The 24640-nt window shown below is 33.7% G+C and overlaps 2 protein-coding genes across 2 annotated transcripts; one reads left to right on the top strand and one right to left on the bottom strand.

The window, feature by feature from the left end:
* Nucleotides 1-5430: 5430 nt before the first annotated feature.
* LOC122047045 (malate dehydrogenase-like) lies at nt 5431-9381 on the bottom strand. Its single transcript, XM_042608076.1, has 7 exons — nt 9247-9381; nt 7867-8025; nt 7595-7770; nt 7169-7446; nt 6929-7064; nt 6739-6850; nt 5431-5747 (listed from the first exon to the last, which is right to left on the bottom strand). The coding sequence occupies exons 1-7, from the start codon at nt 9287-9289 to the stop codon at nt 5653-5655; spliced, it is 999 nt and encodes a 332-aa protein (XP_042464010.1). The 5' UTR covers nt 9290-9381; the 3' UTR covers nt 5431-5652.
* A 10561-nt stretch (nt 9382-19942) lies between these two features.
* On the top strand, nt 19943-20413 carry LOC122048664. The gene has a single exon (XM_042610202.1). It carries the CDS (start codon nt 19943-19945, stop codon nt 20411-20413), a length of 471 nt encoding a protein of 156 aa, XP_042466136.1.
* The last annotated feature ends 4227 nt before the right edge of the window (nt 20414-24640 follow it).

Genomic DNA, 24640 nt, shown 5'->3' on the forward strand with positions numbered 1-24640 from the left:
CATAGTCAATTTTGCGAAGAATAACAATAGCTAAAGGGTTTGCCGGGAGTTATTCGGATGAGGTATGTTTAAGTCATCATAATGCCTTAAATAGTATAATAAAGAGAAGAAGTGATAATTTTTTTTTTCTTTTGAAGTAAAGCAAATCAGATAGATCATAGAGAACAACATCATCTCTCTTATATATGGAGAGAAGAGGTGTGAGGGATGGTGCTCTCCCGGAAGGACCCACCTCATCAAAGAGTGCACCCTTTCGTAACTATCCTTTATTGTAAGTCTCAGTCTGCATAAAGATCCACACGTATTTGAATTTGAGCTCTCGAGTCCTCAGTTTGTCAGATTTGGATCCCGGAGTGCTCTCGGGTTCTTAGGTACTCTCAAGCAGTTTGGCTATCAGTAGGTCGGCAACTCATGATCATTTCACTAAGTAATCAACTCAGATCAGCTCGATAATTAAGTTGGCAACTTGGCTTAGCTCGACTCAGCTCGACCAAGTGCAACTCGGATAATAGTGACTCAGTAAGGTAATTGGGCTAGCTTGAGATGGAACCACATGGCACGCCCTGTTGCCCTGGAACATATCGGATATAGACAGTATGTCCGTATCAGTTAGGCTATGAAAAGTAACTACAAAACAATCTCTAAGGAAGCTCTCCTTTGCCAACCAATCTGCATAATTTATTGGTTAACACGATATAGCAGCATAAGAGTGGAGTTTGTAGATCCTTTGGTCGGAGCTGATTAAGTAATTCGGCTTCTTAGATTATTGCGATAGGGATTTTAACATTTTTATATGATTCTAATTGACGAAATTTGCTTTGGAGATTAATGCGAATATAATTTGATTTTGTGAGGAAGCTATTTATCAGTTTCTTCCTCAGTTCCTTGCTCCTATCTCCTCGAATACCAGCTTTGCTTGATTGTAGTCTCTGGGACATGTGAGAGAGAGAGCTTGTTTAGTATTGTAGCAGCTGGGGTTGTTAGTATTTAAAATTATTAAATTCCAATCGAACTTAAACATGTTTAATAATTTTTTTAATTAAATCTGAATTCATAATATTTTATTTGATTGTTCACAAAACACTGCGATTTGAACTCGAATTGAACTCTGATTATATTTACATAATTTTAATTTAAATATGTTCAAGTTAAGTCCCTGAATAATAATAACTGGTTTCGAATTTACGTCATTTTAAATTATAGTTTGATTATGCTCAAATTAAAATTCGAACAATTCAAATGAATTCAAGTTCAAATTTTATTTAGCTCGAGTTAAAATTATTTTTTTTTTCTAATCGAATTTGAATACTATATATATTTTTAAACTTAAATATCAATATTTTTATATTATTGGATTCATTTGCACCTTAATTTTGGGTTAGTTTGTTTCGTCGACACGGATGATCTTGCATGATATTCGTGATCAAGAGATTGCTTCTCACTATAAAAGCCACTTTTTTGCGTCCAACCTTTTGAAAGAATGAGTTAGGGTTTGATGCTCTTATTAAGATCAATTTTTTTTATAACCTGTATATCCAATTCTTTAAATGGATCCCATGAAAGTTTTTTAATTGGTTGTTAGGATATATCAAGAACTGCTTATGCATATTCATCCAAGCGATACTTTTTTTAGGTTTATGTCTCACTGATTCAAATTTTAGATGTTTAATTAATTATTTGAAGGGTTTGACTGCTATATCTAGCTCCGGAGGCAATTAAATGCCAAACAGTATGTTAATGAGATTTTGATATACAAGGTTTTAGGGTCTAGTTACTACGGTCATTATTTGTATCTTGCATAATTTATAAATCAACTCTCAAATAAGTCTTAATTTTAATAAATTAATAAATAATTTTTTCTGAACGAAATTTGATTTAAAAATATTAAACAGATGGATTTCGCTGTAAGCGTTTTTTTAATTTAATTTGATTGTGAAATTTTTATAGGATCGAATTAATTACTGAGATTATATCCGGTTGGTATTATGTCTGACCAATTGATTTTGTTCTAATTTAAATATGCTGAATTTAAGAGTAATTATATATCCTTTTGGACTTGTTATACTTATAAAAAATGAGGGTTCTATTCTCTCGTAGCAATCCTAGCCGATTGATTGCTCGATCAAGATTGTCCAATTAATTGTCCACAATCGATTAGAGTTGCCCAATCTATCAATCGATTGAGCAATTTCAATCAATCGAGAGTCAATTAACAATTGATCGGCTGGGTTTATTGCGAGGCAACAAAAATTTTCATTGTTTATAAGTATAACAAATTTAAAAGAAGGTATAATTTCTCCTAAATTTTGTATTATTTAAAGAAAATTTATTATATTTTCTATTCAATCGAGTATAATTCTTTTTCCGCCTGATCAATTGATTGACTTAAGTTAAATTAATTGATCAAATTGATTCAACCTAAGTATCATACTCAATTAAATGTAAAATATATTAGATTTTTTTTTTAAAATGATGTTAAATTTAACAAAATATATAATTTATTTTAAACTTTTGCCTATAAAGAATAGGATAATCTGACATAGGGACTTTGGGTAAAATTTCGATTGGGATTTTAGGATAATTAGGACTCCTGATATATATATATATATATATATATATATATATATATATATATATATATATATATATATATATATCGTAAAATATCAATATTATTAATTTGAATCAACTGAATAATTTAATTATTCAAAATATTATTTTAATGCTGTGCTATTATAATATTATTTATTAGATTTTAAAATGAAATATTTTTGAACAAAAGGATTTAATGAAATCATTTTATTTAACTCTCATACTGTTATAGGAGACAAAATATTTTGGTAAAATAGCTTCAAACTCAGCCGTAATTATCTGATAAAAATTCAGTAATTCAAAGCAATGTACTCTGAATTATACGGCTCATCCTATCGGTACGACAGTTTTACATGAAAAAGGCCCAAGAAGACAAGGAAATTAATAATTTTTTAAAAGAAAAAAAATTGCTATTGTTTAAGTGCATCTGCTGTGTGAAATCTTCGATGGGCCTATTTGATTTTGATTATTGATTATTGATTATTGATTAGTTCATATTTTTTTTTAATCCACATATACAACTATTCTAATATTCTAATTTTGAAAGTGACCCATTCGGATTTATGAAAGTTTTTTACTTACCATTAAAATAAATATGAAAAAGTATAAATGAATCATACGATAGATTCAAATCTTTATTAATGGATCAGATTTGAATTAGATTCCATATTTTATCTTAATTCTCATTTATTATATCCATCTTTACCGGATTTTAAACTTTCATATCTAATCATATATGAAAACGGAGAATATAGTTGGCTGAAAATGATGACTTTGGTATTGATCAAATGAATACTCCTAATTGTCTAAAGATAGCTCCGAAGAATTCCTGTGTATCAAAAGAAGCATTAGCGACTGGGTCAGGGAAGGAGTCCCGATATAAATCCTCCGACGCTTAAGTCAGTGATCGGTAGAAGACAATGAACGTGCATGTGTAAAATTATGTAGCCTCGTGTAATGTGAGCGTACATATGCCTATAGATAAAAAAAAAAAAATCCTTTTTTATAGTGACTGTTTGTCTGTGCATAAATTTCAAAGCGTTTTTTTCAAAAAGGGCCGACTATAAAGATACTTTGAGATATTTCCTAAAATGGACATGTAATTTTTACGTTGACAGAGAGGAAGCTTTACAACTTGCATTCAGAATATTCTGTCCTCCTTGACATAAAACGTCAAAAAGGAATATGAGGTTATTGAGTTGGGGGGCTCATAATATGCTCATATGATAAGCTGATTGAGTACCTCCCATGACCCGATCGACAAACACTTATGAGGACAAGCCAATCGATCCAACTGAATGTTGTTGGGGACTCACCCCCATTGGGCCTATTTGTTTTAGCCAAAGAGTTTGATCTGACCGAGTATCCATTCTGTTCCTTCGGACCGTAGTTTCAATCGGCTGGACTATTAAACTGAGCTAGTTAATGGTGCTATCCTCAAGTGGCAAAGAAGTTCTGGTTCTAGAGAGTGCTGACTCGTCTTTAGTTACTCATCCACATTGAGCGAATAGGTGTCTGATCGGTCTATCGGTCAGATTAGATGAACTCTTGGCCATGACGATCGATTGTGCTGACTTCGAGAGTTGATCTCTCCTTAACTTTAATTGCCACGTCCATCAGCCCTCGATTTTGACCTGACTTGGAAGCTTCACATCATCCGTGATATCAATACTCATATTTATCATCCGTGATATCAATACTCATATTTATCAGAGGATGTGATATCTTTTATATTAATATTTTTTTATTCCATTCAACAATCATCCTTTAAAAAAATATATATTAAGATTAACATCGTACTAAAAAACAAATATAATTAAAAAAATAAATAAAACACTACTTCTCATTTAATCAGATCCAAAATGTCCCTTCATATTCTCCATTTGAATTCTTCGATTGGTTCGAAAAAAATTATGATCTTTAATTGGACGCCCGTCCTATCGGGAGGACAATTATTCCTCACCTTATCTTTGTTTTAAACGAGGGCTTTTGAATAATTTTGAGACATGATATTCATTTTTTATATATATATATATATATATATATATTAAAAAAATAAATTAAGGAAACTGATGTTGATGAATAGCTTATTCATCATCTTCTATGAGATATGATTTTATCTGTGTATATCTGTATGAACCTCTCTCCATATCCGTGGGACCGGCACTAGGGGGACCGCTAAGATAACGGATCTACCTTGTATGAGATATGATTGTGACATTATTTTTTTAGTTTTATATCCAAAATTAATAATATGTATCAAAATTGAGAACAAAATATTTTATTTATCACATTTAGTGTTTTAGTTAAATTATAAATATACTTTAAATAAATTTGAACAAACTTTTAATAAAATCAGCAGCAGGCAATGATACAACGAAAACGTTTGGTAGACTGACCCAGCACCATGATTCAATTTTCAACTATAGCATATCATAGGACGTTTATATTTAGCAGAAAGAAAATTTTAGAATGTGTTGACAACTAATGGAGGAGCCGCATAAGCTTCCGAATTTACTTTTACAGCCGATAGAAGCATTGTCTGTAGCCAGACAGGCCACCTCCATAACTTAACTTAGTCGGTTCGAAGGCACACATCACACGGATTAAGTCCTGTAAACCACCTATTATCATCTATTCTACGGCCCCATTATTAACTCCCTCAACCATCTTATTATAAGCCAGTCCAGACTTTCGAGTCGCATCCAATTCAACCACAAGTTGGTCGAGTCAGCTCGCTAGACTTACACAGCTTACTTAGACTTGAGTGCTTTGAAATGCTTCTTCAGCAAATCAGTTGCATAACAATTATTGTGAAAAAGACAATAATGCTCGAACTTGAGAAGAGAAATGCCCGTCTGCCGATTGCTATGTTGAAGCCAATCGTCTCGAAAGAATATTTTTAGGGATTTCCGATCACGCTCAAACTGTGCTTAACCGATGCACAGCAGTTGTACATCATAAACATTGCGGAGTTAAATTTCCAACAGCCGGTCAAGTAAATTTATTTTAAAAAAATTGAAGCACTTCACTCGCAACTACGGATGGCTCATCCATAAGTTAAGAAAGGCATGAATATGCAAGGGCCTTCTCTTCCGACAATTCCGCAGCAGTTGCATCCAACTTCTTCCTTGAGAACTCGTCGATTGAGAGCCCTGACAGGATACCAAGTAGATGGATCAATCACAAATTATCACTTTTTTAGCCTCTTTTTGTAATACTAGAATCAAACATTTCAAGATAATAATTACAGAAACAAGAAGAAAAATCATGAACTTAAATGATTGTAAAACAGCCAAATGAGAAAGATGATCGACTCCAGTTATCTCTTCGGTTTATATCATCGGTATCTGTCATTGTTAAAACCATGAACAAGAGTTCTAAACATACTCATGATCTGCTCATTGATCTCTATCCATTATTATTGTAAATGAATTGTGCACGAACTCAGAAAAGAGCATATCGCTAGTTTTCTTCCTTCGTGTATTCATGCATATGCACACGCAAGATGTAGAGAAATTCCAGATATTTTAAGGCAAAACTCAGAAAAAAAATTGTTTGTGAACAAACTCAATACTCGGTGTGGTAAGAGCACATTTTATGCTCGCTTAATCTGGAAAGAAATATCAAATAAACAAGCTTAACTCATTAACAAATCATGTAAAGAACTAATAAACAAACTCATTTAGAAGCTATATATATGATATGTGTAGTTCATTTTTGATATTTAAAAGGTTTTATATTATTTCTAAAATAACAATATAATATCCAAGTAACTTGTAAGTAGAGAGTGCTTCCCATGAGCGAAGGAAATAGATAGGGAAAGAAGCGAGCTGGGGTATACAATTTGTAGGTAAAGGATGAGAAAATGTTTTCATAAATGTTGTTCATTGGGGGGAAGATACAAGGAGACTTTCCGTTTCCACTGTTTCATTGGGGGAAAAAGAAAAGAGGGAGGTAAAAGAAAATGGTCTGTTAACAACATAATAATTAAAACAAAAAAATCAATTAATTTTTACTTAAATCACATAGCCTGCTAAAATCACATAGTCAAACTCATTTCAAAAGGTTATTTTCTCACCTTAGTCAATCATGCATTCATGTAAAGGAAATAATTAAATGGAATGTACTCCAAGAATTACACACCTTGAACAATGGTCCACTCGCCAGCTTTGCACGTGACAGGGAAAGAATAAATCAGCCCAGCTGGTACATTGTATGAACCATCAGAATAAACTCCCATGGAAACCCATGTTCCCTGCCACAAGGGTGAGAAAATGGAAGGATGTTAACCAAGTAGGAAGGATTTTATATAGAGAAGGTATAGAAAAATAACCTCAGGGGTTCCAAGAACCCAATCGCGAATGTGATCACAAGCAGAACTGGCAGCGGATAAAGCACTAGACAGCTTTCTTGCTTTGATGATGGCTGCACCGCGTTGTTGAACAGTTGTGATAAATTCTCCCCTAAGCCTGAAAACCAGAGCATAGTGATTATAATTAGGTCAAACTTGGAAAGTGTAAATAATATACAGTACTCCTGAATTACAAAAATGAAGTTAGACAATCTTTCATACCACTCATCGTCAGAAACAAGCTCACGAACAGGTTTTTCTCCACTTGGTGTCTTAACAGAAGCGTGACTTACGTCAGGATACTGGGTAGAAGAATGATTTCCCCAAATGATGACATTCTTGACATCACTAACTTGAATGTTTAATCGTTCAGAAATCTGTCCTAGAGCCCTGTTGTGATCTAGCCTTGTCAAACAAGTAATATTCTTTGCTGGAATGGATGGAGCAAACTCTTTCAGTATAAGAGCATTAGTATTTGCAGGATTGGCAACAACGAGCACCTACAAGCATCGAATGAAGACTTAAATTTGAGAAAAAGAAAGCATCAAGCATTTGTGTCATATTTGTACCATTATTTAAATATGAAGCTGAAGTATTTTAATTGAATCCCACAAGCTGAAATTGAACATGGTTTATACTAAAGCATACCTTGCAATTGGGAGCAGCATGTGCTTCTAATGCTGAAGCTTGAGAATTATAGATGGAGACATTTTTTGACATCACGTCCTTTCTCTCCATACCTTCTTTCCTTGGAAAACCGCCAACCATAACAGCTATATTGACTCCAGTGCAAGCCTCCACAACATCAGTTGAGGCAACAACACCTAATAATAGTTACAAGAATATTTTAACAAAACAACTGCCAGCAACAAGGATACACTGAGACTATAAACAATGAACAGAGAAGATTTATTCAATACCCTTCAGAAGAGGAAATGCTGCATCAACCAGCTCCATCTTGACTCCATTTAGAGCTTCTGCAGCAGGTGGAATGTCGAGCATGTGCAAGATAACAGGCTGGTCTGGGCCAAGCATCACTCCCCTGGCAATCATCGGTACGAGGGCATATCCAATTTGACCTGCAGGTACAGAAGAGTTATTTATTTTCCATACAACCTTTTCTGATGCCAGGGAAGATGGTATAAAGGATCAATTTTGATCATTCTCTTGGCCACCATGAGAGATGACCATCTAGATGCTAGGTAATGAACACAGGTAATCTAGATCAAATACGACAGAGAGCAATATAGGTGCAAGCAAGGTCAAGCCAGAAGAAAATTTTCCAATTTGCAAAATATTAATTAATAAATAAAGAGGAGTATTCTTTCAAAGTATATACATAATGACATTTGAGTATTAAAACATGTATGCAAGGCAAACAAATCATATAAGCATGTGAAAAAAAAAGACTACTAAAAATGCTCTTTTTTGAGGAAAAAAAAATCATCTCACACAGATGATTGCTTTGCAAGTGCATAATAGGATTTACAGTTAATTGAGAAGCCAACCTAGGAAGGTCAACTTAGTCAAACAAAAAACAATCAGAGAGTTACAATATACTCATGTAATATTTTTTAGGAATTTCTGCAATGCAATATGTACAGAGACATATTGATATGCAAATCTATTTGCATGTAAGTGAAGGAATTGCAAGTGATCCATTTCTTCCAACGATGATATCCCATGTGAGATAAGGATGACAAGGAGAACCCCAATATCTTTTTTTCTAATCCCACATGATCGATTGAATGCTACATATCTAGGCAAAAGTAATACAGTCGACAAATTTTTTATTTTTTCTCCTAAAACCCTTCACAAGAGAACACCTAAGTCAATGGCACTCAGGAACAAACGTCTAAAAGAGGGAATAGAATACCGAGCCATCATTCAATATGGCCTGATCTAGCCATCTTGCGCAATTCAGATAATCATCGATCAATTACGGTTTAATAAATAACAAAACCACCAGAATCGATCCAACAGAAAAAATTCTCTGATCACTATAAAACCCAAATCATCTTAGTCGTGCACAAAATCTGACGTATATTCCCAAGATCGCCAATGCAGTCAGGGAACAAAGAAGATCAAAAATCCATATCCAGAATCAGATTCGACATCGGAAACCTAGAACACATCGGATTGACATATCCAAACAGATCAAACAATTACTCGGACGAAAAATTAAACGAACCTATCCTCAGTAACGAGATCCCACATCGAAACCCATGCAAACAACAGATCTAGGATCAATGACAGATAATTAAAACCAACAACGCCCAGTTGGAAATCGAGTACGATACCTGCAGCGCCAGTTACGAGAACTCGAACGGGATCTTTCGCCATCGAGACAACGAGGGGCGGCAACGAAACGAGCGAGGAGGGGTGGATGGAGACTGCGGAGAGGATGAGGCTATAAATAGAATGAAGAGCGGATGGATAGTGGAAAGGGGATGATGAGAGAATGGGAGGATGGAAGATGCGGTTTCGAAGAAATCAACGGAGATCTGACCGTCCATGTGGGAGATGGAAGATGCGGTTTCCATCAACCAAACTAAATTTAATTGAAATTAACAAAATCAAATTAAACTAAATCAAATTAAATTTTACTAAATCAAATAAAATTAACCCGTATCAAATTAGTCATCCTATTCGGATCAAACCAAGTGAGTTAAATTAAAATTTACTAGCATTTTTAGATCTTATTACATCCATCATAATGCCTATTATCATGACCCCAAAAAATATACCATATGACAAATCTGCATTCACCCGAATTTTCTCAAATTAAAATACAAGAGAAATTATAAAAGACAATCAAGCAATACTCAGTTATAACAGCTTTAAGAAACTTTATGTGGAAACTTGAGATACTATTGTATTAAAAAACAAAGTTTAACCTATCCAGAAAATTACAAGTTTAATCAAATGACCACAAAACTTTTAGGTCTACCCCTCAAATCTCTCCACTCAATAATACTTTCACCTAAGTTTTTTTCTCATCATTTGGTACGGTGAAAAAAATATATATCTAGTCTCACGATTACAATTAATTTTTCTTGTCGCTTTATATCGCTCCAACATGCTAAGGCTAGGTAACTTTGTTAAAATCTCATTGACTTTCATTCTTTTTCAGTGCTTTCATTCTATTCCAATACTTTACTCAATCGGTTACTTGCCTTGTTAAGTTCTTCCCCAAGAATGACTGTCGTTTCTCTAATAACTCGAGATAAATCTTTAGTGCTTTTGCACTTTCTCTTTTTGGCGTAGAACTCTCTTTATTTGATCTAAACATGAAATCTTGGGCATATGAAGCAGAATCCCCATCAACACCTATATTTTCACTATCATTTTCATCTGTAACTTTGTCTAATTCTTCCACAATATCTGTAGGAACTTGAGCATCTTTCCCAGATACACGATCTCCACCAAAGATAATAGAAAATTCCTCATAGTAAGACAATGACTTGTATCTAAATTATTCTGCATTTTTATGAGTCTATTAAAAAAATTTATATTACCAACTAAACAAAAGGAAATAAAAATAAAACATTTTAATAATAAAATAAATTACCTTAAGATATTCGTCACATATGATTTTCTCAACTGTAATATTTTTTTTTTTTTAGTCCCAACCAAAATCGCTACTACCTTCCATACATCATTTCATGCACAACATTGTGGAACTTTTGAAAACTTCTTAACCTTGATTCAATGTATGATTTTGCTTTAATTTCATGTCCAGACAAACTAACCTCAAGTATTTATTGTAATTTTTGTTTATGTCCCAACCTAAAACTTTTCTCATTCTTAACTTTAAACTCTCCGACATTGTTTAATTATATATCGATATTTCGATAAGTGCCGCATCTGTTTTTAGTAGACCATTGATATTTATTTTTTACTCATCTTTTTAAATTGTAAGAGTCTTCTGAAGGTTTAGAAGTCAAGTTCGCCTATAGCACAAAAATTAATAATGTAAATAAAGAAAAATAGCTAAAAGTCCTAGAAGCTGGATTATGACTGCGTAAAAGGCTAGCATAAGTTACAAAAATAGCTAAAAGTCAAGAATCCCATACTTATAGAAATTGCTCGCATGTGATCAGTGACTCATTTGAAGCCAAATTTTCCCAATTGAAATGCTTAATGCTAGATGGTATGTTTTCAATAGTTGAATTTGCACTTGGCAGAAACAAGCAAGCTAATTTGTTAGCAAATTATATTTAGAACTGCAATTGAAAGTAAAAATGACCTGATGATCAAATTAATCAAAGGTTGGCAGATTCAATTCCAAAAAAATTTCATTCTAAACAAAAGAATATTGCAATTCAACATAATCAACATAAGCTAAAACATAAAATTAAAAATTACAGGACATGTCACGTGTAATTACAAAGAAATAAAACAAAGACAGTGAGTGGTCTTTGCCTATTTACAAAAATCTAATAATTCAGTAAGAATTATAAAAATGATTTTATCTAGATCTTTTTCATTCATTAAATATGTCATTAGCTAAATTATCTCGTCAATCACTAAATTCACTCGACGTCTTAATGGTTAACACCACGTTTTCATAAATTTCATCAACTCTATCTTGTTGACTGTCCAACATTCTCTCCAACCTTATTTTTGCAAGATCCCCAAATATTTCTCTGCTTATAAAATTGTGAAGAAGGCCACATGCCATAATAATTCAATTTTGAGTTCGGATTGGATAATAAGCTGGACTAAGTATTGGCCAACGTATTTTAAGTAGCTAAAAGCATCTTTCTATCACATTCTAAAAGTCGAATGCTTTATATTGAAAAACTCTTGAGGACTTCTAGGTCCTTGGCCTTCTTTTCATTCATTTAAATGATATCTTTGCCCCTATATGGTGATAAAAATCCTTCACAGTTTGTGCAACAGGCATCGACAAGGTAATAATATCCTATAAATTGAATAAACGTATTAAAATAGATCACAACCTCAAAACACAGTAAGATATTTAGGATATTTTGAAAAATTAATTAGCACAGCATGTGAGACTTTTAATCCATTTTTCCTAGTGATTGCATCTCGTAGTACTCTACTATTTGCTGCTGAACCATCCTATCCACACAACACATATGTAAACTGCATATCTTGGGAACAAGCAACAAACACATTAGTAGCAATTCATCCTTTCTTATCCGATATCTAAGTCTATCCTTTGCTGATACTTTAACTTTAATGCGTGTCCCATTAAAAGCTTCCAAACAATTCTAAAAGAACAACAACAAAAAAAAAAAGAAAAAAAAAAAATCCTAAACCCCAACTTAAAAAACAAATACAATAATGACTTTAAACTATTTCCATCTCTAATCTATTGAGTTTGGTGCAATTAACTCTGGATTTTGAAAAATATATTTTGTAAATGAATAACAACATTCAAAATAAGGAAAAATTGATGAAAAATTAAGTTGAGAAATCTCAACATAAAACTTATGCATTCTATTCAATTCTTAAGAAATTGTAAACGGAATATATAAAATTACGGAAGCGTACCAGAATCCATAGTATGCAATCGATTTTGGGCAAGATCTTCAATTTGTAGATCTTCCTTAGTATCCAGAGAGTTTTGTCGATAAGGAAACAAAACAAAAGCATCATCTGCAAACTGGGACCATAACCCTTATTTATAGAAACATAAGTTTGCCTATTTCTAATTTGGCCCCTCAACAAATTAGAAATTACGTATGGTATCCACATTAATTTATTCATAACAATTAAACCCTTAAGTCATATTACTTAATCATAATTTGATCACATTAAATTATGACTTCTTTGATTGATGACATTAGACATTTATAATTACAATTATAGCCCCAAAATTCTAACAATCTCCTACTGGACCATATGTGTAAACTTATAAATATTATCCTTAATGAGCTCATAACTTTTGTCATCATAGCTGTAGGGTTTCCTTAACAATCTCGTCTATTAATTATATAGACATAGGATCAATGTAGTTTTCGTTGTATCATTCACAACTAAACCATCAATTGGTATCAGAGTCTTCTATTCCAAATTCTTAAGGAAGATTTTTATTTTGGGTACAAAATTTTATTTTTGTGTAATCTCTGTTTTGGTTCATGATATATCATGTTGTGATTTTATTCATTGCGATTTTCGGCACTGTTCTGTGTCACAATCGGTTGAAAAAATTTGCGACTGCATCGCAAATTACATCGGGGAAGGAAAAGCGTCATGGGAGGTTGCTTGCAACCGGTTTCCTAGGCCACCGACGACCAACTTCATGCTAGAGGTTGTTTTTCGGGTTAGAATAAAGTGTTACAATTGGTCGGAGATGCGCCTATGGCCGGCGAGTTGGCTGTGGCCGCCTCTCGCTATTTCGTGACCGACGTCCGACGCTGGAAAGGGATGCCGACTGCTTCGGTATCCTGTCGATTGACTCTTGAAGTCGACAACCTTGGTTGTGGCAGTTCATGCGGCGTGGAGGCGTGTAGCGAAGCTGGCAAAGAAACGGTTTGTTTCTTTGTAAATGGTTTGAGAAAAAAAAAACCACGTACATGGCGTGATGGAGACATACATACGTGGAGTGAGGCCACATTTAAGAACGAACTATTTTTTTTTTTTGCCCACTTTTGATATTTTTGAATTTTGAAATAAAAAAAAATTGGTGCATGGTTTAGGAATCAAAATATTACACATCAATTATATAATCTCTCCCATTAAATGATAATCCATTAAATTTATTATTTAAATTAAATAATCAATTTATTTTATAATATTAATTTAATTGGATTATATAGGTTTTATTAATATCTATTATTTTAAATTAAATTAAATTTGAATTATATGTCACCAAAGTGACGTCTATTATTTGAATTTAATTTTATTTGAAATATTAAGATATTATTGAGGTATTAAATAAAGTGTAAATGTATATATTTATGTGAATATTAATCGGCCCAAAGGAAGATTTATACTTAACAAATTATATATTTACTTGTGATAATAAACACGTAACAATTATCAGGTTTTATTTGTTATGTTTCATGCATATAATAAATCGATCCAAAGATATGTTTATTATTTGTCATGCATTATTGTTAGTGTTTGATTATTACAACAAGAGTACCACTTGCAAATAATATTACTGTCCAAAGACTTGATATTGTTGTTGCACTAGGTATCTTTAGATGAGATTTATCATTTATTTTAATTGATTCAAAATGAGCATGTTATTTATGTTATAATCCTTGTGTTTTCTTTTTAGCAAGTGTTGCTACTATTTTTGCTAACTTAAGTTCAATGCCGATCCTTAATGGTACAAATTTTAAGGATTGGAAGGAGAACATTTTAATTGTTCTTGGCTGCATGGATCTGGATCTTGTGCTTAGGATAGAGCAACCCACTACTCCTACAGATACTAGTTCCTCTGAACTGAGGGCAAAATATGAGAAGTGGGATCGCTCTAACTGTATGAGTCTTATGATCATCAAGCGCGACATACCTGAGGCTTTTAGGGGCGTGGTGTCTAATAGTGTCACCAAAGCTAAGGAATATCTCGATGAGATTGAAAAGCGCTTTGCCAAAAGCGATAAGGCGGAAACAAGCACAATTTTGAAGAGCTTGATTTCCATGAAGTATAAAGGCAAGGGAAATATTCGAGAATATATCATGGAAATGTCCAACCTTGCATCAAAGTCGAAGGCACTTAATCTTGAATTGTCAGATGACATGCTTGTGCATTTAGTGCTTATATCTCTCCTGAACCAGTCCAGTCAGTTTCAAATCAATTATAATGATCAAAGGGAGAAATGGACTCTTAATGAGCTCATTTCATACTGTGTTCAAGAGGAAGAGAGGTTGAAGCAAATCAAGGTTGAAAGTTCCTATTTGGCAAGTACCCCTAAAGATAAGGGCAACAAAAGAAAGAATGAGGCTACTAAAGGTCCTTATGTGAAAAAACAAAAGCAAGATACAGACAAGAAAGGTTGTTTCTTCTGTAACAAGCTTGATCATGTCAAGAAAGAATGTCCTAAGTACCATGCCTGGCGTGCGAAAAAGGGTACATTTTTCACTTTGGTCTGTTCTGAAGTAAATTTAGCTTCAGTACTTAGAAACACTTGGTGGTTAGACTCTGGTGCTACTACTAACATCAGTGTTTCAATGCAGGGTTGCCTGAGCTACCGAAAGCCAAGTGATGCTGCAAGATGCATTTATGTGGGTGAAGGCAAGTCGGCTAAGGTGGAAGCAATAGGACATTTTAGATTGTTGTTAAGCACGGATTACTATTTAGACTTAATAGATACTTTTGTTGTACCGTCATTTAGACGGAATTTGGTTTTTGTTTCTCATTTGAAAAAATTAGGTTACTGTTGTTCATTTGGAAACGGTCAGTTCAGTCTATCTATTAATTCTAATATTGTTGGAACCGGTTCACTTATAATTTATGACAATCTATATATGCTTGATATAAATGCTTCTTATATTGAAACCTTGAATGTAGAATCACATGGTACTAAGCGTAATTTTAATAAAGTGACCTTTATTGTTTGAATTTAATTTTATTCGAATTATTAAAATATTATTTAGGTATTAAATAAAGTGTAAATAAAGTGTAAATGTATATATTTATGTGAGTATTAATCGGCCCAAAGGAAGATTTATACTTAACAAATTATACATTTACTTGTGATAATAAACACGTAATAATTATCAGGTTTTACTTGTTATGTTTCATACATATAATAAATCGATTCAAAGATAGGTTTATTATTTGCCATGCATTATTATTAGTGTTTGATTATTACAGAAAGAGTACCACTTGCAAATAATATTACTGTCCAAAAACTTGATATTGTTGTTGTACTAGGTATCTTTAGATGAGATTTATCATTTATTTTAATCGATTCAAAATGAGCATGTTATTTATGTTATAATTCTTGTGTTCTCTTTTCAGCAAATGTTGCTACTATTTATGCTAACTTAAGTTCAGTGTCGATCCTTAATGGTACAAATTTTAAGGATTGGAAGGAGAACATTTTAATTGTTCTTGGCTGCATGGATCTGGATCTTGCGCTTAGTACAAAGCAACTCACTGCTCCTACAGATACTAGTTCTTCTAAACTGAGGGCTAAATATGAGAAGTGAGATCGCTCTAATCGCATGAGTCTTATGATCATCAAGCGTGGCATACCTGAGACTTTTAGGGGTGCGGTGTCTAATTGTCATCAAAGCTAAAGAATATCTCGATGAGATTGAAAAGTGCTTTGCCAAGGAAACAAGCACAATTCTGAAGAGTTTGATTTCCATGAAGTATAAAGGCAAGGGAAATATCCGAGAATATATCATGGAAATGTCCAACCTTGCATCAAAGTTGAAGGCACTTAATCTTGAGTTGTCAGATGACATGCTTGTGCATTTAGTGCTTATATCTCTCCCGAACCAGTTCAGTCAATTCCAAATCAATTATAACTATCAAAGGGAGAAATGGACTCTTAATGAGCTCATTTCATACTGTGTTCAAGAGGAAGAGAGGTTGAAGCAAATCAAGGCTGAAAGTGCCTATTTGGCAAGTACCCCTAAAGATAAGGGCAACAAAAGAAAGAATGAGGCTACTAAAGGTCCTTATGTGAAGAAACAAAAGCAGGATATAGACAAGAAAGGTTGTTTCTTCTGTAACAAGCTTGATCATGTCAAGAAAGAATGTCCTAAGTACCATGCCTGGCGTGCAAAAAAGGGTACATTTTTCAATTTGGTCTCTTCTGAAGTAAATTTAGCTTCAGTACCTAGAAACACTTGGTGGTTAGACTCTAGTGCTACTACTAACATCAGTGTTTCAATGCAGGGTTTCCTGAGCTGCCGAAAGCCAAGTGATGCTGAAAGATGCATTTATGTGGGTGATGGCAAGTCGGCTAAGGTGGAAGCAATAGGGCATTTTAGATTGTTGTTAAGCATGAGTTACTATTTAGACTTAATAGATATTTTTGTTGTACCGTCATTTAGACGGAATTTGGTTTGTGTTTCTCATTTAGACAAATTAGGTCACTGTTGTTCGTTTGAAAACGGTCAGTTCAGTTTATCTTTTAATTCTACTGTTGTTGGAACCGGTTCACTTATAATTTATGACAATCTATATATGCTTGATATAAATGCTTCTTATATTGAAACCCTGAATGTGGAATCACGTGGTGCTAAGCGTAAATTTAATAATGAAAACTCAGGTGCCTTATGGCACAAACGTTTAGGACACATCTCTAGAAATAGAGTTGAACGACTTATATCAGATGCAATTTTATGTTAGAATTTTGGGACCATAATTGTAATTATAAATGTCTAATGTCATCAATTAAATAAGTCATAAAAATTATGTGATCAATTTTATGATTAAGGAATATGACTTAAGGGTTTAATTGTTATAAATAAATTAATGTGGATACCATATGTAATTTCTAATTTGTTGAGGGGTTAAATTAGAAATAGGCAAACTTATGTTTCTATAAATAAGGGTTATGGTTCCAGTTTGTAGATGATGCTTTTGTTTTATTTCCTCATCGACAAAACTCTTTGGATACTAAGGAAGATCTGCAAATTGAAGATCTTGCCCAAAATTGATTACATACTATGGATTCTGGTACGCTTCCATAATTTTATCTATTCCGTTTATAATTTCTTAAGAATTGAATAGAATGCATAAGTTTTATGTTGAGATTTCTCAACTTAATTTTACATCATTTTACACAAAGAAGTCATTAGATGACTTCTTTATTTTGCTAGAATTTTAGGACCATAATTATAATTATAAGTGTCTAATGTCATCAATCAAAGAAGTCATAATTTAATGTGATCAAATTATGATTAAGTAATATGACTTAAGGGTTTAATTGTTATGAATAAATTAATGTGGATACCATGCGCAATTTTTAATTTGTTGAGGGGCCAAATTAGAAATAGGCAAACTTATGTTTCTATAAATAAGGGTTATGGTCCCAGTTTGCAGATGATGCTTTTGTTTTGTTTCCTCATCGACAAAACTCATCGATTGTATACTATGGATTCTGGTACACTTCCATAATTTTATCTATTCCGTTTACAATTTCTTAAGAATTGAATAGAATATATAAGTTTTATGTTGAGATTTCTCAACTTATTTTTCCGATGAAATTCCAAATTTTTTTATTCTGGTCTACCTAAATAAGAAGCTCGTCGAAGGTTAATTTCCTATGGCATACTGTGACCCTTACTGTAGCGGCCATGAGGAGACGAGTGTTTGTCGAAAATCGCAGGGTTGGAACGAGTAGTTGTCGAAAATTGCTTCTGTGATTTCCAACATATTAGGTGCTGGTGACGATGCGACGGTGATCATTCCCTTATGGACTGTCGTCGTAATCGTTCCCTTATAAGATGCTGTTGTTTGATGGTGGTTCGGCCGGAAGGGAGACAGCGGTGGGTAGGGGTGTTAATTCGGGTGGGTCGGGTCGGGTTGGGTCGGGTTGAGTTTTTTTTTTTTTTTTTAACCCAACCCGAACCCGACCCGAACCCGAGTTCAACCCAAAACACCTCAACCCGAACCCGACCAACCCGATCAACCCGAACCCAACCCATATAACCCGAAAATCCGATTCAAAACGACTTTTTTGGACTATTTTCCCTATAATTCTTCACTTTTATCTCAATATTCCATCATTATCATACAAACATGATATTAATATACATAAAAATATCTAAATTTTTAAAATAAAATTTGATTTAACCCAAAAAAAACCCAACCCAACCCGACCCAACCCGAGACTCTTTTACTCTCCAACCCTCCAACCCGAACCCGAAAATGCCCAACCCGAACCCGATTTTTTTCGGGTCGATTCGGGTTGGGTCGTCGGGTCGGGTTCATTTTTGACACCCCTAGCGGTGGGGAATCGTGGTTTCAGAAAATTTGCGTATGTATTTTTTATTTTTTTGGGAGACGATGAACGGTTACATGGTTTCAATAACTTACGTGGATGAACAATTATTTCAGAAAGTGGCCACGTTCAGTTTTCACAAGTTTTTTTTTTTTGTGAATGCCACGTTTTGTGAATGCCACGTGGCGTTGCCACGTTTTGTGAATGCCACGTGGCGTTGCCAAAAATATTTAATAAATTATTTAAATATTATTTATTTACTTAATTAAATAAACGTAACAGTTAGTAGATATTTTCTTAAATTGTCTTTATTTTATCTCCTTTAATGACATTCCATTAAATTTAATTATTTGGATAAAATAATTTAATTAAATTATTTTATAAAATTAAATTTTAATTGGTTTATAGGGGTTCTATTAATATCTATTATTTTAAATTAAATTAAATTCAAATTATATGTTACCAAAGTGACCTCTATTGTTTGAATTTAATTTTATTTGAAATATTAAGATATTATTGAGGTATTAAATAAAGTGTAAATGTGTATATTTATGTGAGTATTAATCGACCCAAAGGAAGATTTATACTTAACAAATTATACATTTACAATTATCAAGTTTTATTTATTATGTTTCATGCATATAATAAATCGATCCAAAGATAGATTTATTATTTGTCATGCATTATTGTTAGTGTTTGATTATTACAGAAAGAGAACCACTTGCAAATAATATTACTGTCCAAAGACTTGATATTGTTGTTGCACTAGGTATCTTAGATGAGATTTATCATTTATTTTAATTGATTCAAAATGAGCATGTTATTTATGTTATAATTCTTGTGTTATCTTTTCAGCAAATGTTGCTACTATTTCTGCTAACTTAAGTTCAGTGTCAATCCTTAATAGTACAAATTTTAAGGATTGGAAGAACATTCTAATTGTTCTTGGCTGCATGGATCTGGATCTTGCGCTTAGGACAGAGCAACCCACTGCTCCTACAGATACTAGTTCCTCTGAACAAAGAGCTAAATATGAGAAGTGAGATCGCTCTAACTGCATGAGTCTAATGATCATCAAGCGCGGCATACCTGAGGCTTGTAGGGCGCGATGTCTGATAGTGTCACCAAAGCTAAGGAATATCTTGATGAGATTGAAAAGCGCTTTGCCAAAAGTGAAAAGGCGGAAACAAGCACAATTCTGAAGAGCTTGATTTCCATGAAGTATAAAGGCAAGGGAAATGTTCGGGAATATATCATGGAAATGTCCCACCTTGCATCGAAGTTGAAGGCACTTAATCTTGAATTGTCGGATGACATGCTTGTGCATTTAGTACTTATTTCTCTTCCGAATCAGTTTAGTCAGTTCCAAATCAATTATAACTGTCAAAGGGAGAAATGGACTCTTAATGAGCTCATTTCATACTGTGTTCAAGAGGAAGAGAGGTTGAAGCAAATCAAAGTTGAAAGTGCCTATTTGGCAAGCACCCCTAAAGATAAGGGCAAGAAAAGAAAGAATGAGGCTACTAAAGGCCCTAACCCACAGGTCCGAGGATCGGAACCTCGCTCTGATACCAATTGATGAAAAATTAAGTTGAGAAATCTCAACATAAAACTTATGCATTCTATTCAATTCTTAAGAAATTGTAAACGGAATAGATAAAATTACAAAAGTGTACCAGAATCCATAGTATGCAATCAATTTTGAGCAAGATCTTCAATTTGCAGATCTTCCTTAGTATCCAGAGAGTTTTGTCGATGAGGAAACAAAACAAAAGAATCATTTGTAAACTGAGACCATAACCCTTATTTATAGAAACATAAGTTTACTTATTTCTAATTTGGCCCCTCAACAAATTAGAAATTGCGCATGGTATCCACATTAATTTATTCATAACAATTAAACCCTTAAGTCATATTACTTAATCATAATTTGATCACATTAAATTATGACTTCTTTGATTGATGACATTAGACATTTATAATTACAATTATGGTCCCAAAATTCTAACAAAAATACATACTAATTGTTTCACTAGACCTTTTGAATAAAATTATATAGTTCTATTCTTGACATGATGAACTAGTAAATATAATGACATTGCTACTTGCTCATCTACCTCCATATATCTTGTTCCTTTTAGCTTCCCTTCACTTTCAAGCTTACAATATAACTTTGTAAAACTACTCCTATTCATTTTTAGTTATGTTATGCAAATATTGTTATTGTCATATGCTAAATTATATATTACCCCTCTCCTAGCAAAAACATCATTCACATATTATCTTTTAAAGTAATACAATCTATTATGTCATTCCACTAAAATATAACATATTTGAACAGACCAATTCACTATATTCAAGAACTACGATCAATGCATTAACACAACAACTAGTTTTCATTTTCTCATTATATTACTTCTTTTAAAACTAAGTCGAGTTATGGTTGCAAAATAAATAAGACTAATAAATGAAAAAGTTGAGCTCAACAAGATGCTTATTTTGATAAAAACATATATCACGTTTTGCACTTAAAAAAAATACTTGCATTTAAGAAATTGAATTGAGAAACCTAAGAAAACCCCTCTAGAATGAAAATCCAATTGAAAAAACAAATAAAACCCGATCATCTTATAAACCATTCATGATGTTGATCAATGCAGGACAAAAAAAGAATATTACACATTGACAAATATTATATGGGAAAAATCCTAAATCCTAAACCCAAAGAAACCTGATTTTCAAGTATCTCAAATGGTGCAAACCCTAAAATTGCAAATTTCACCAAAAATGTATCTCTAAACCCCTGGATTTAGGGTCTCCATACACCTAAACAAAAGCATACCTTTATTTTCCAAATGTTCCGCACAATGAAGAAATCGAAAAGCATTGACTAAGAAAATTTGGTGAAGGTGATGTTGAGCGCCAGATGCTGATGGAGGCGGTGGATCAAAGTCTTGGCTAGACTTTTAATGGGAAGGAGGGGGAGTACTAATGGGATTGTGGTGCATGCATCTGGACAAAGGTATGAGGCCTTCGATGAGGGAGATGGTGCTAGTGCTCAACTTCGAGAGCCTGGTTTGAATGAAAGAACCAGAAATAAGACTATGGATATATTTAATATTTAAATTTTAGTTAAATGTTAGCTTTGGAATGTAATTGGACTATTCATCTTGTAATTCAAATTATAAAATTTTGTTACCTTTTATAATTTATATTACATTATATTATAATTTTAAAATTATACCAAATAAAATAATTAATCTTGTAATGTAATCTTGATGATTCCGTTAATTTGAAATATGATCTTGATTTTTACCCTATTTTTTTTAAATTTATGCCAGAGATCTATAACATTTATTATATATATATTTTTATTTTTTTTATTTGTTTACTTTTTGAAAATGTATAGTTCATTAATTCATATAGTATTTTTTTTACTAAAATTATTATATGACTATGTTTAGATGCTTATGTTAAACCTATTGTTCTAAACATTTTAGTGTACTTAATTATTTATGTGTATTTATACTAAAACATTTTGAACGAGTCGTTCTTTAGTCACCCTTTTATAATTTAATTCAAAACTAAAACTTCTTTAGATCAATTTAAAATCAAACTAAACTGTTTAGTTCGATCACCATTTAGCTTTATTTTATTCAATTTAAAGCGATTAGTTCAAATAATAACTCAATATTATAAAAACCCAACACAGGCAGGTTTAATTCAGTTTAGCAGTTTATATAAGCTTAAATCAAAACTAAACTGGGTTGACCATCCAACTTGTCACCCAAACATCTATGATTTAAACTCCAACTATAATATATTTATAGGAATTTTTTCTCCAAATGAGGGGCGCAACTAAAAGATGCTGGGCTTCTGGGCTGGTCACTGGGTGCGCTTTCCGATTTATCCTGGTAGCCAGTGGAAAACTTTCGTAGGGTTGGGCTGGTCACCCTAGGGATAGTCAATGAGGCTAACTGGGATTATCATTTTTTGTCCTCGAGGCTATGGTGCCACGGTAGGACATCTAGGTTGTCACCCAGACACTCGCGGTTCGAACTCCAGCTATGATATATTTGCAAGAATTTTTTCTCCAAATGGGGGGCGCAACCAAAGGATGCTGGGCTTCTGAGCTGGCCGCTGCGTGCGTTTCCTGATTTACCCTGGTGGCTGGTCGGAAACTTCCGTGGGACCGGGCCGATCACCCTTAGGGATAGTCAATGAGGCTAACTGGGATTATCATTTTTTTTGCCAAAATAATTTTTTCATTTTATATTTTGTCTTGAGAGCTATGGTGTCACGGTAAGACATCCAGGTTGTCACTCAGGCACTCGTAGTTTGAACCCCAGCTATGACGTATTTGCAAGAATTTTTTCTCTAAATGGAGGGTACAACCAAAGGATGTTCGATGCTGGCTTCTTGATTTATTTTAGAGCCGGTCACCTCTAAGATAATTAATGAGATTAATTGAGATTATCATTTATTTTAAAAATCAAAACTAAACTGAAAATCAATAAGTTTACCTAGCACAGACTAAATCAATTAAATTAATAAATTAAAATTATTAATTTGAATTTGATGCGGTTAGAATCTCCCTTGCTGCCCTGCACCTCCTTTTATACCACAACACCTTAATAAGGGTTCGCACTGATAAAACTTCCCGTCTTCCACAGTCATGCTATCCTCCTATATACTCTTGGTTCGTGGCTTCATGTTCTTTTTCGATCTTTAGTGCCGTTTACGATTTGTTGCGCATCCGAGCTGTTGACCTAGCTAGCAAAGCTAACATCGGTGAGTAGTGGTTGGCGTTGCCGACTTTGCCCCTCTGATACTTAAGTTAACAACAAGCTGAACGAAAAAGGTGTCTCCCTCAATGAGAGGGCTTGAGTTGTAAAAGAAGGGCCTGTAAGTACCCCAGGGTAGTTTTGATGTGATCAACCAAGTTCAGTTAGATCCTGTGGTATTTTGATCCTTGTGTCTAAGTGTGCAGGAGTTTAGGAACACAAGAAGTCGAGCGGAAGATGTAGCTAGCGAAAAGGATGGCATGGGAAAGGGGCTGACGGGCTTGGTGCATCCGAGGGACAAAATGATGTAGAAGAGTACACCGGTGGACGAGAAAAACATGCATGGATTCGAGGGACGAGAAGCCAGGGAGGAAGGCTACTTGAGGAAAAGGCTGGAGTTGGGTTCAGGTGAGCTCAATTACGGATGATCGGAGCATCACCCAAGCGAGTGGAGCAAAAATGATTAACAAGGGAAGCTAACCATTTTCGAATAAACAGTGTCGAAGGCGCCTTCAAAAGGCTTGGAAGGCACCTTCTATGAACAGTACGAAGGTGTCTTCTAAAGGCTTGGAAGGCGCCCTCCATGAACAATATGAAGGTACATTCAAAAGGCTTGGAAGGCACCTTCAGTGAACAGTACCAGCCTAAAGTAACCGTTTGTTGTCGTTGAATTATGGATTAAATTTTATCCACTTGAAGGTGCCTTGAACCCTTTTGAAGGCACTTTCCACCCATGGATAGGATTTTCTCAAAGCTATAAAAAGGCCCTTGGAGTTAGGAAATATTCAACAACTTCTGTATTAACTTTCTAGCAACTTTCTGAGCTTTTCAAAGAGTGTAAAAGGCTTCTCCGCCTTCATTAAAGGAGATATTTTTAGTGGAGATTTACAACCGGTTTGGATTAACAACCACCTAGGTTGTAACCAAGTAAAAGTCATAGTCTCTTATTTATTTCCCTTTTTAAGTTGTTATTTTCTTTATTGTTGTTGCTTAATTAGAATTGTGCTACTAATCCAAGTCCA

This window comes from Zingiber officinale, chromosome 2B, assembly GCF_018446385.1.
Source record: "Zingiber officinale cultivar Zhangliang chromosome 2B, Zo_v1.1, whole genome shotgun sequence".
In the NCBI taxonomy this organism is placed as follows: Eukaryota; Viridiplantae; Streptophyta; class Magnoliopsida; order Zingiberales; family Zingiberaceae; genus Zingiber; species Zingiber officinale.

Excerpts from the sequence above, each read along its gene's own strand:
- LOC122047045 (XM_042608076.1), bottom strand. The coding sequence starts at position 9,289 with ATGGCGAAAGATCCCGTTCGAGTTCTCGTAACTGGCGCTGCAG. Across the intron at positions 8,026-9,246 it reads TCTCGTAACTGGCGCTGCAG|GTCAAATTGGATATGCCCTC; the intron begins GTATCGTACTCG and ends CTGTACCTGCAG. Across the intron at positions 5,748-6,738 it reads CGAGTGGACCATTGTTCAAG|GGCTCTCAATCGACGAGTTC; the intron begins GTGTGTAATTCT and ends GTATCCTGTCAG.
- LOC122048664 (XM_042610202.1), top strand. The coding sequence starts at position 19,943 with ATGTCTGATAGTGTCACCAAAGCTAAGGAATATCTTGATGAGATTGAA.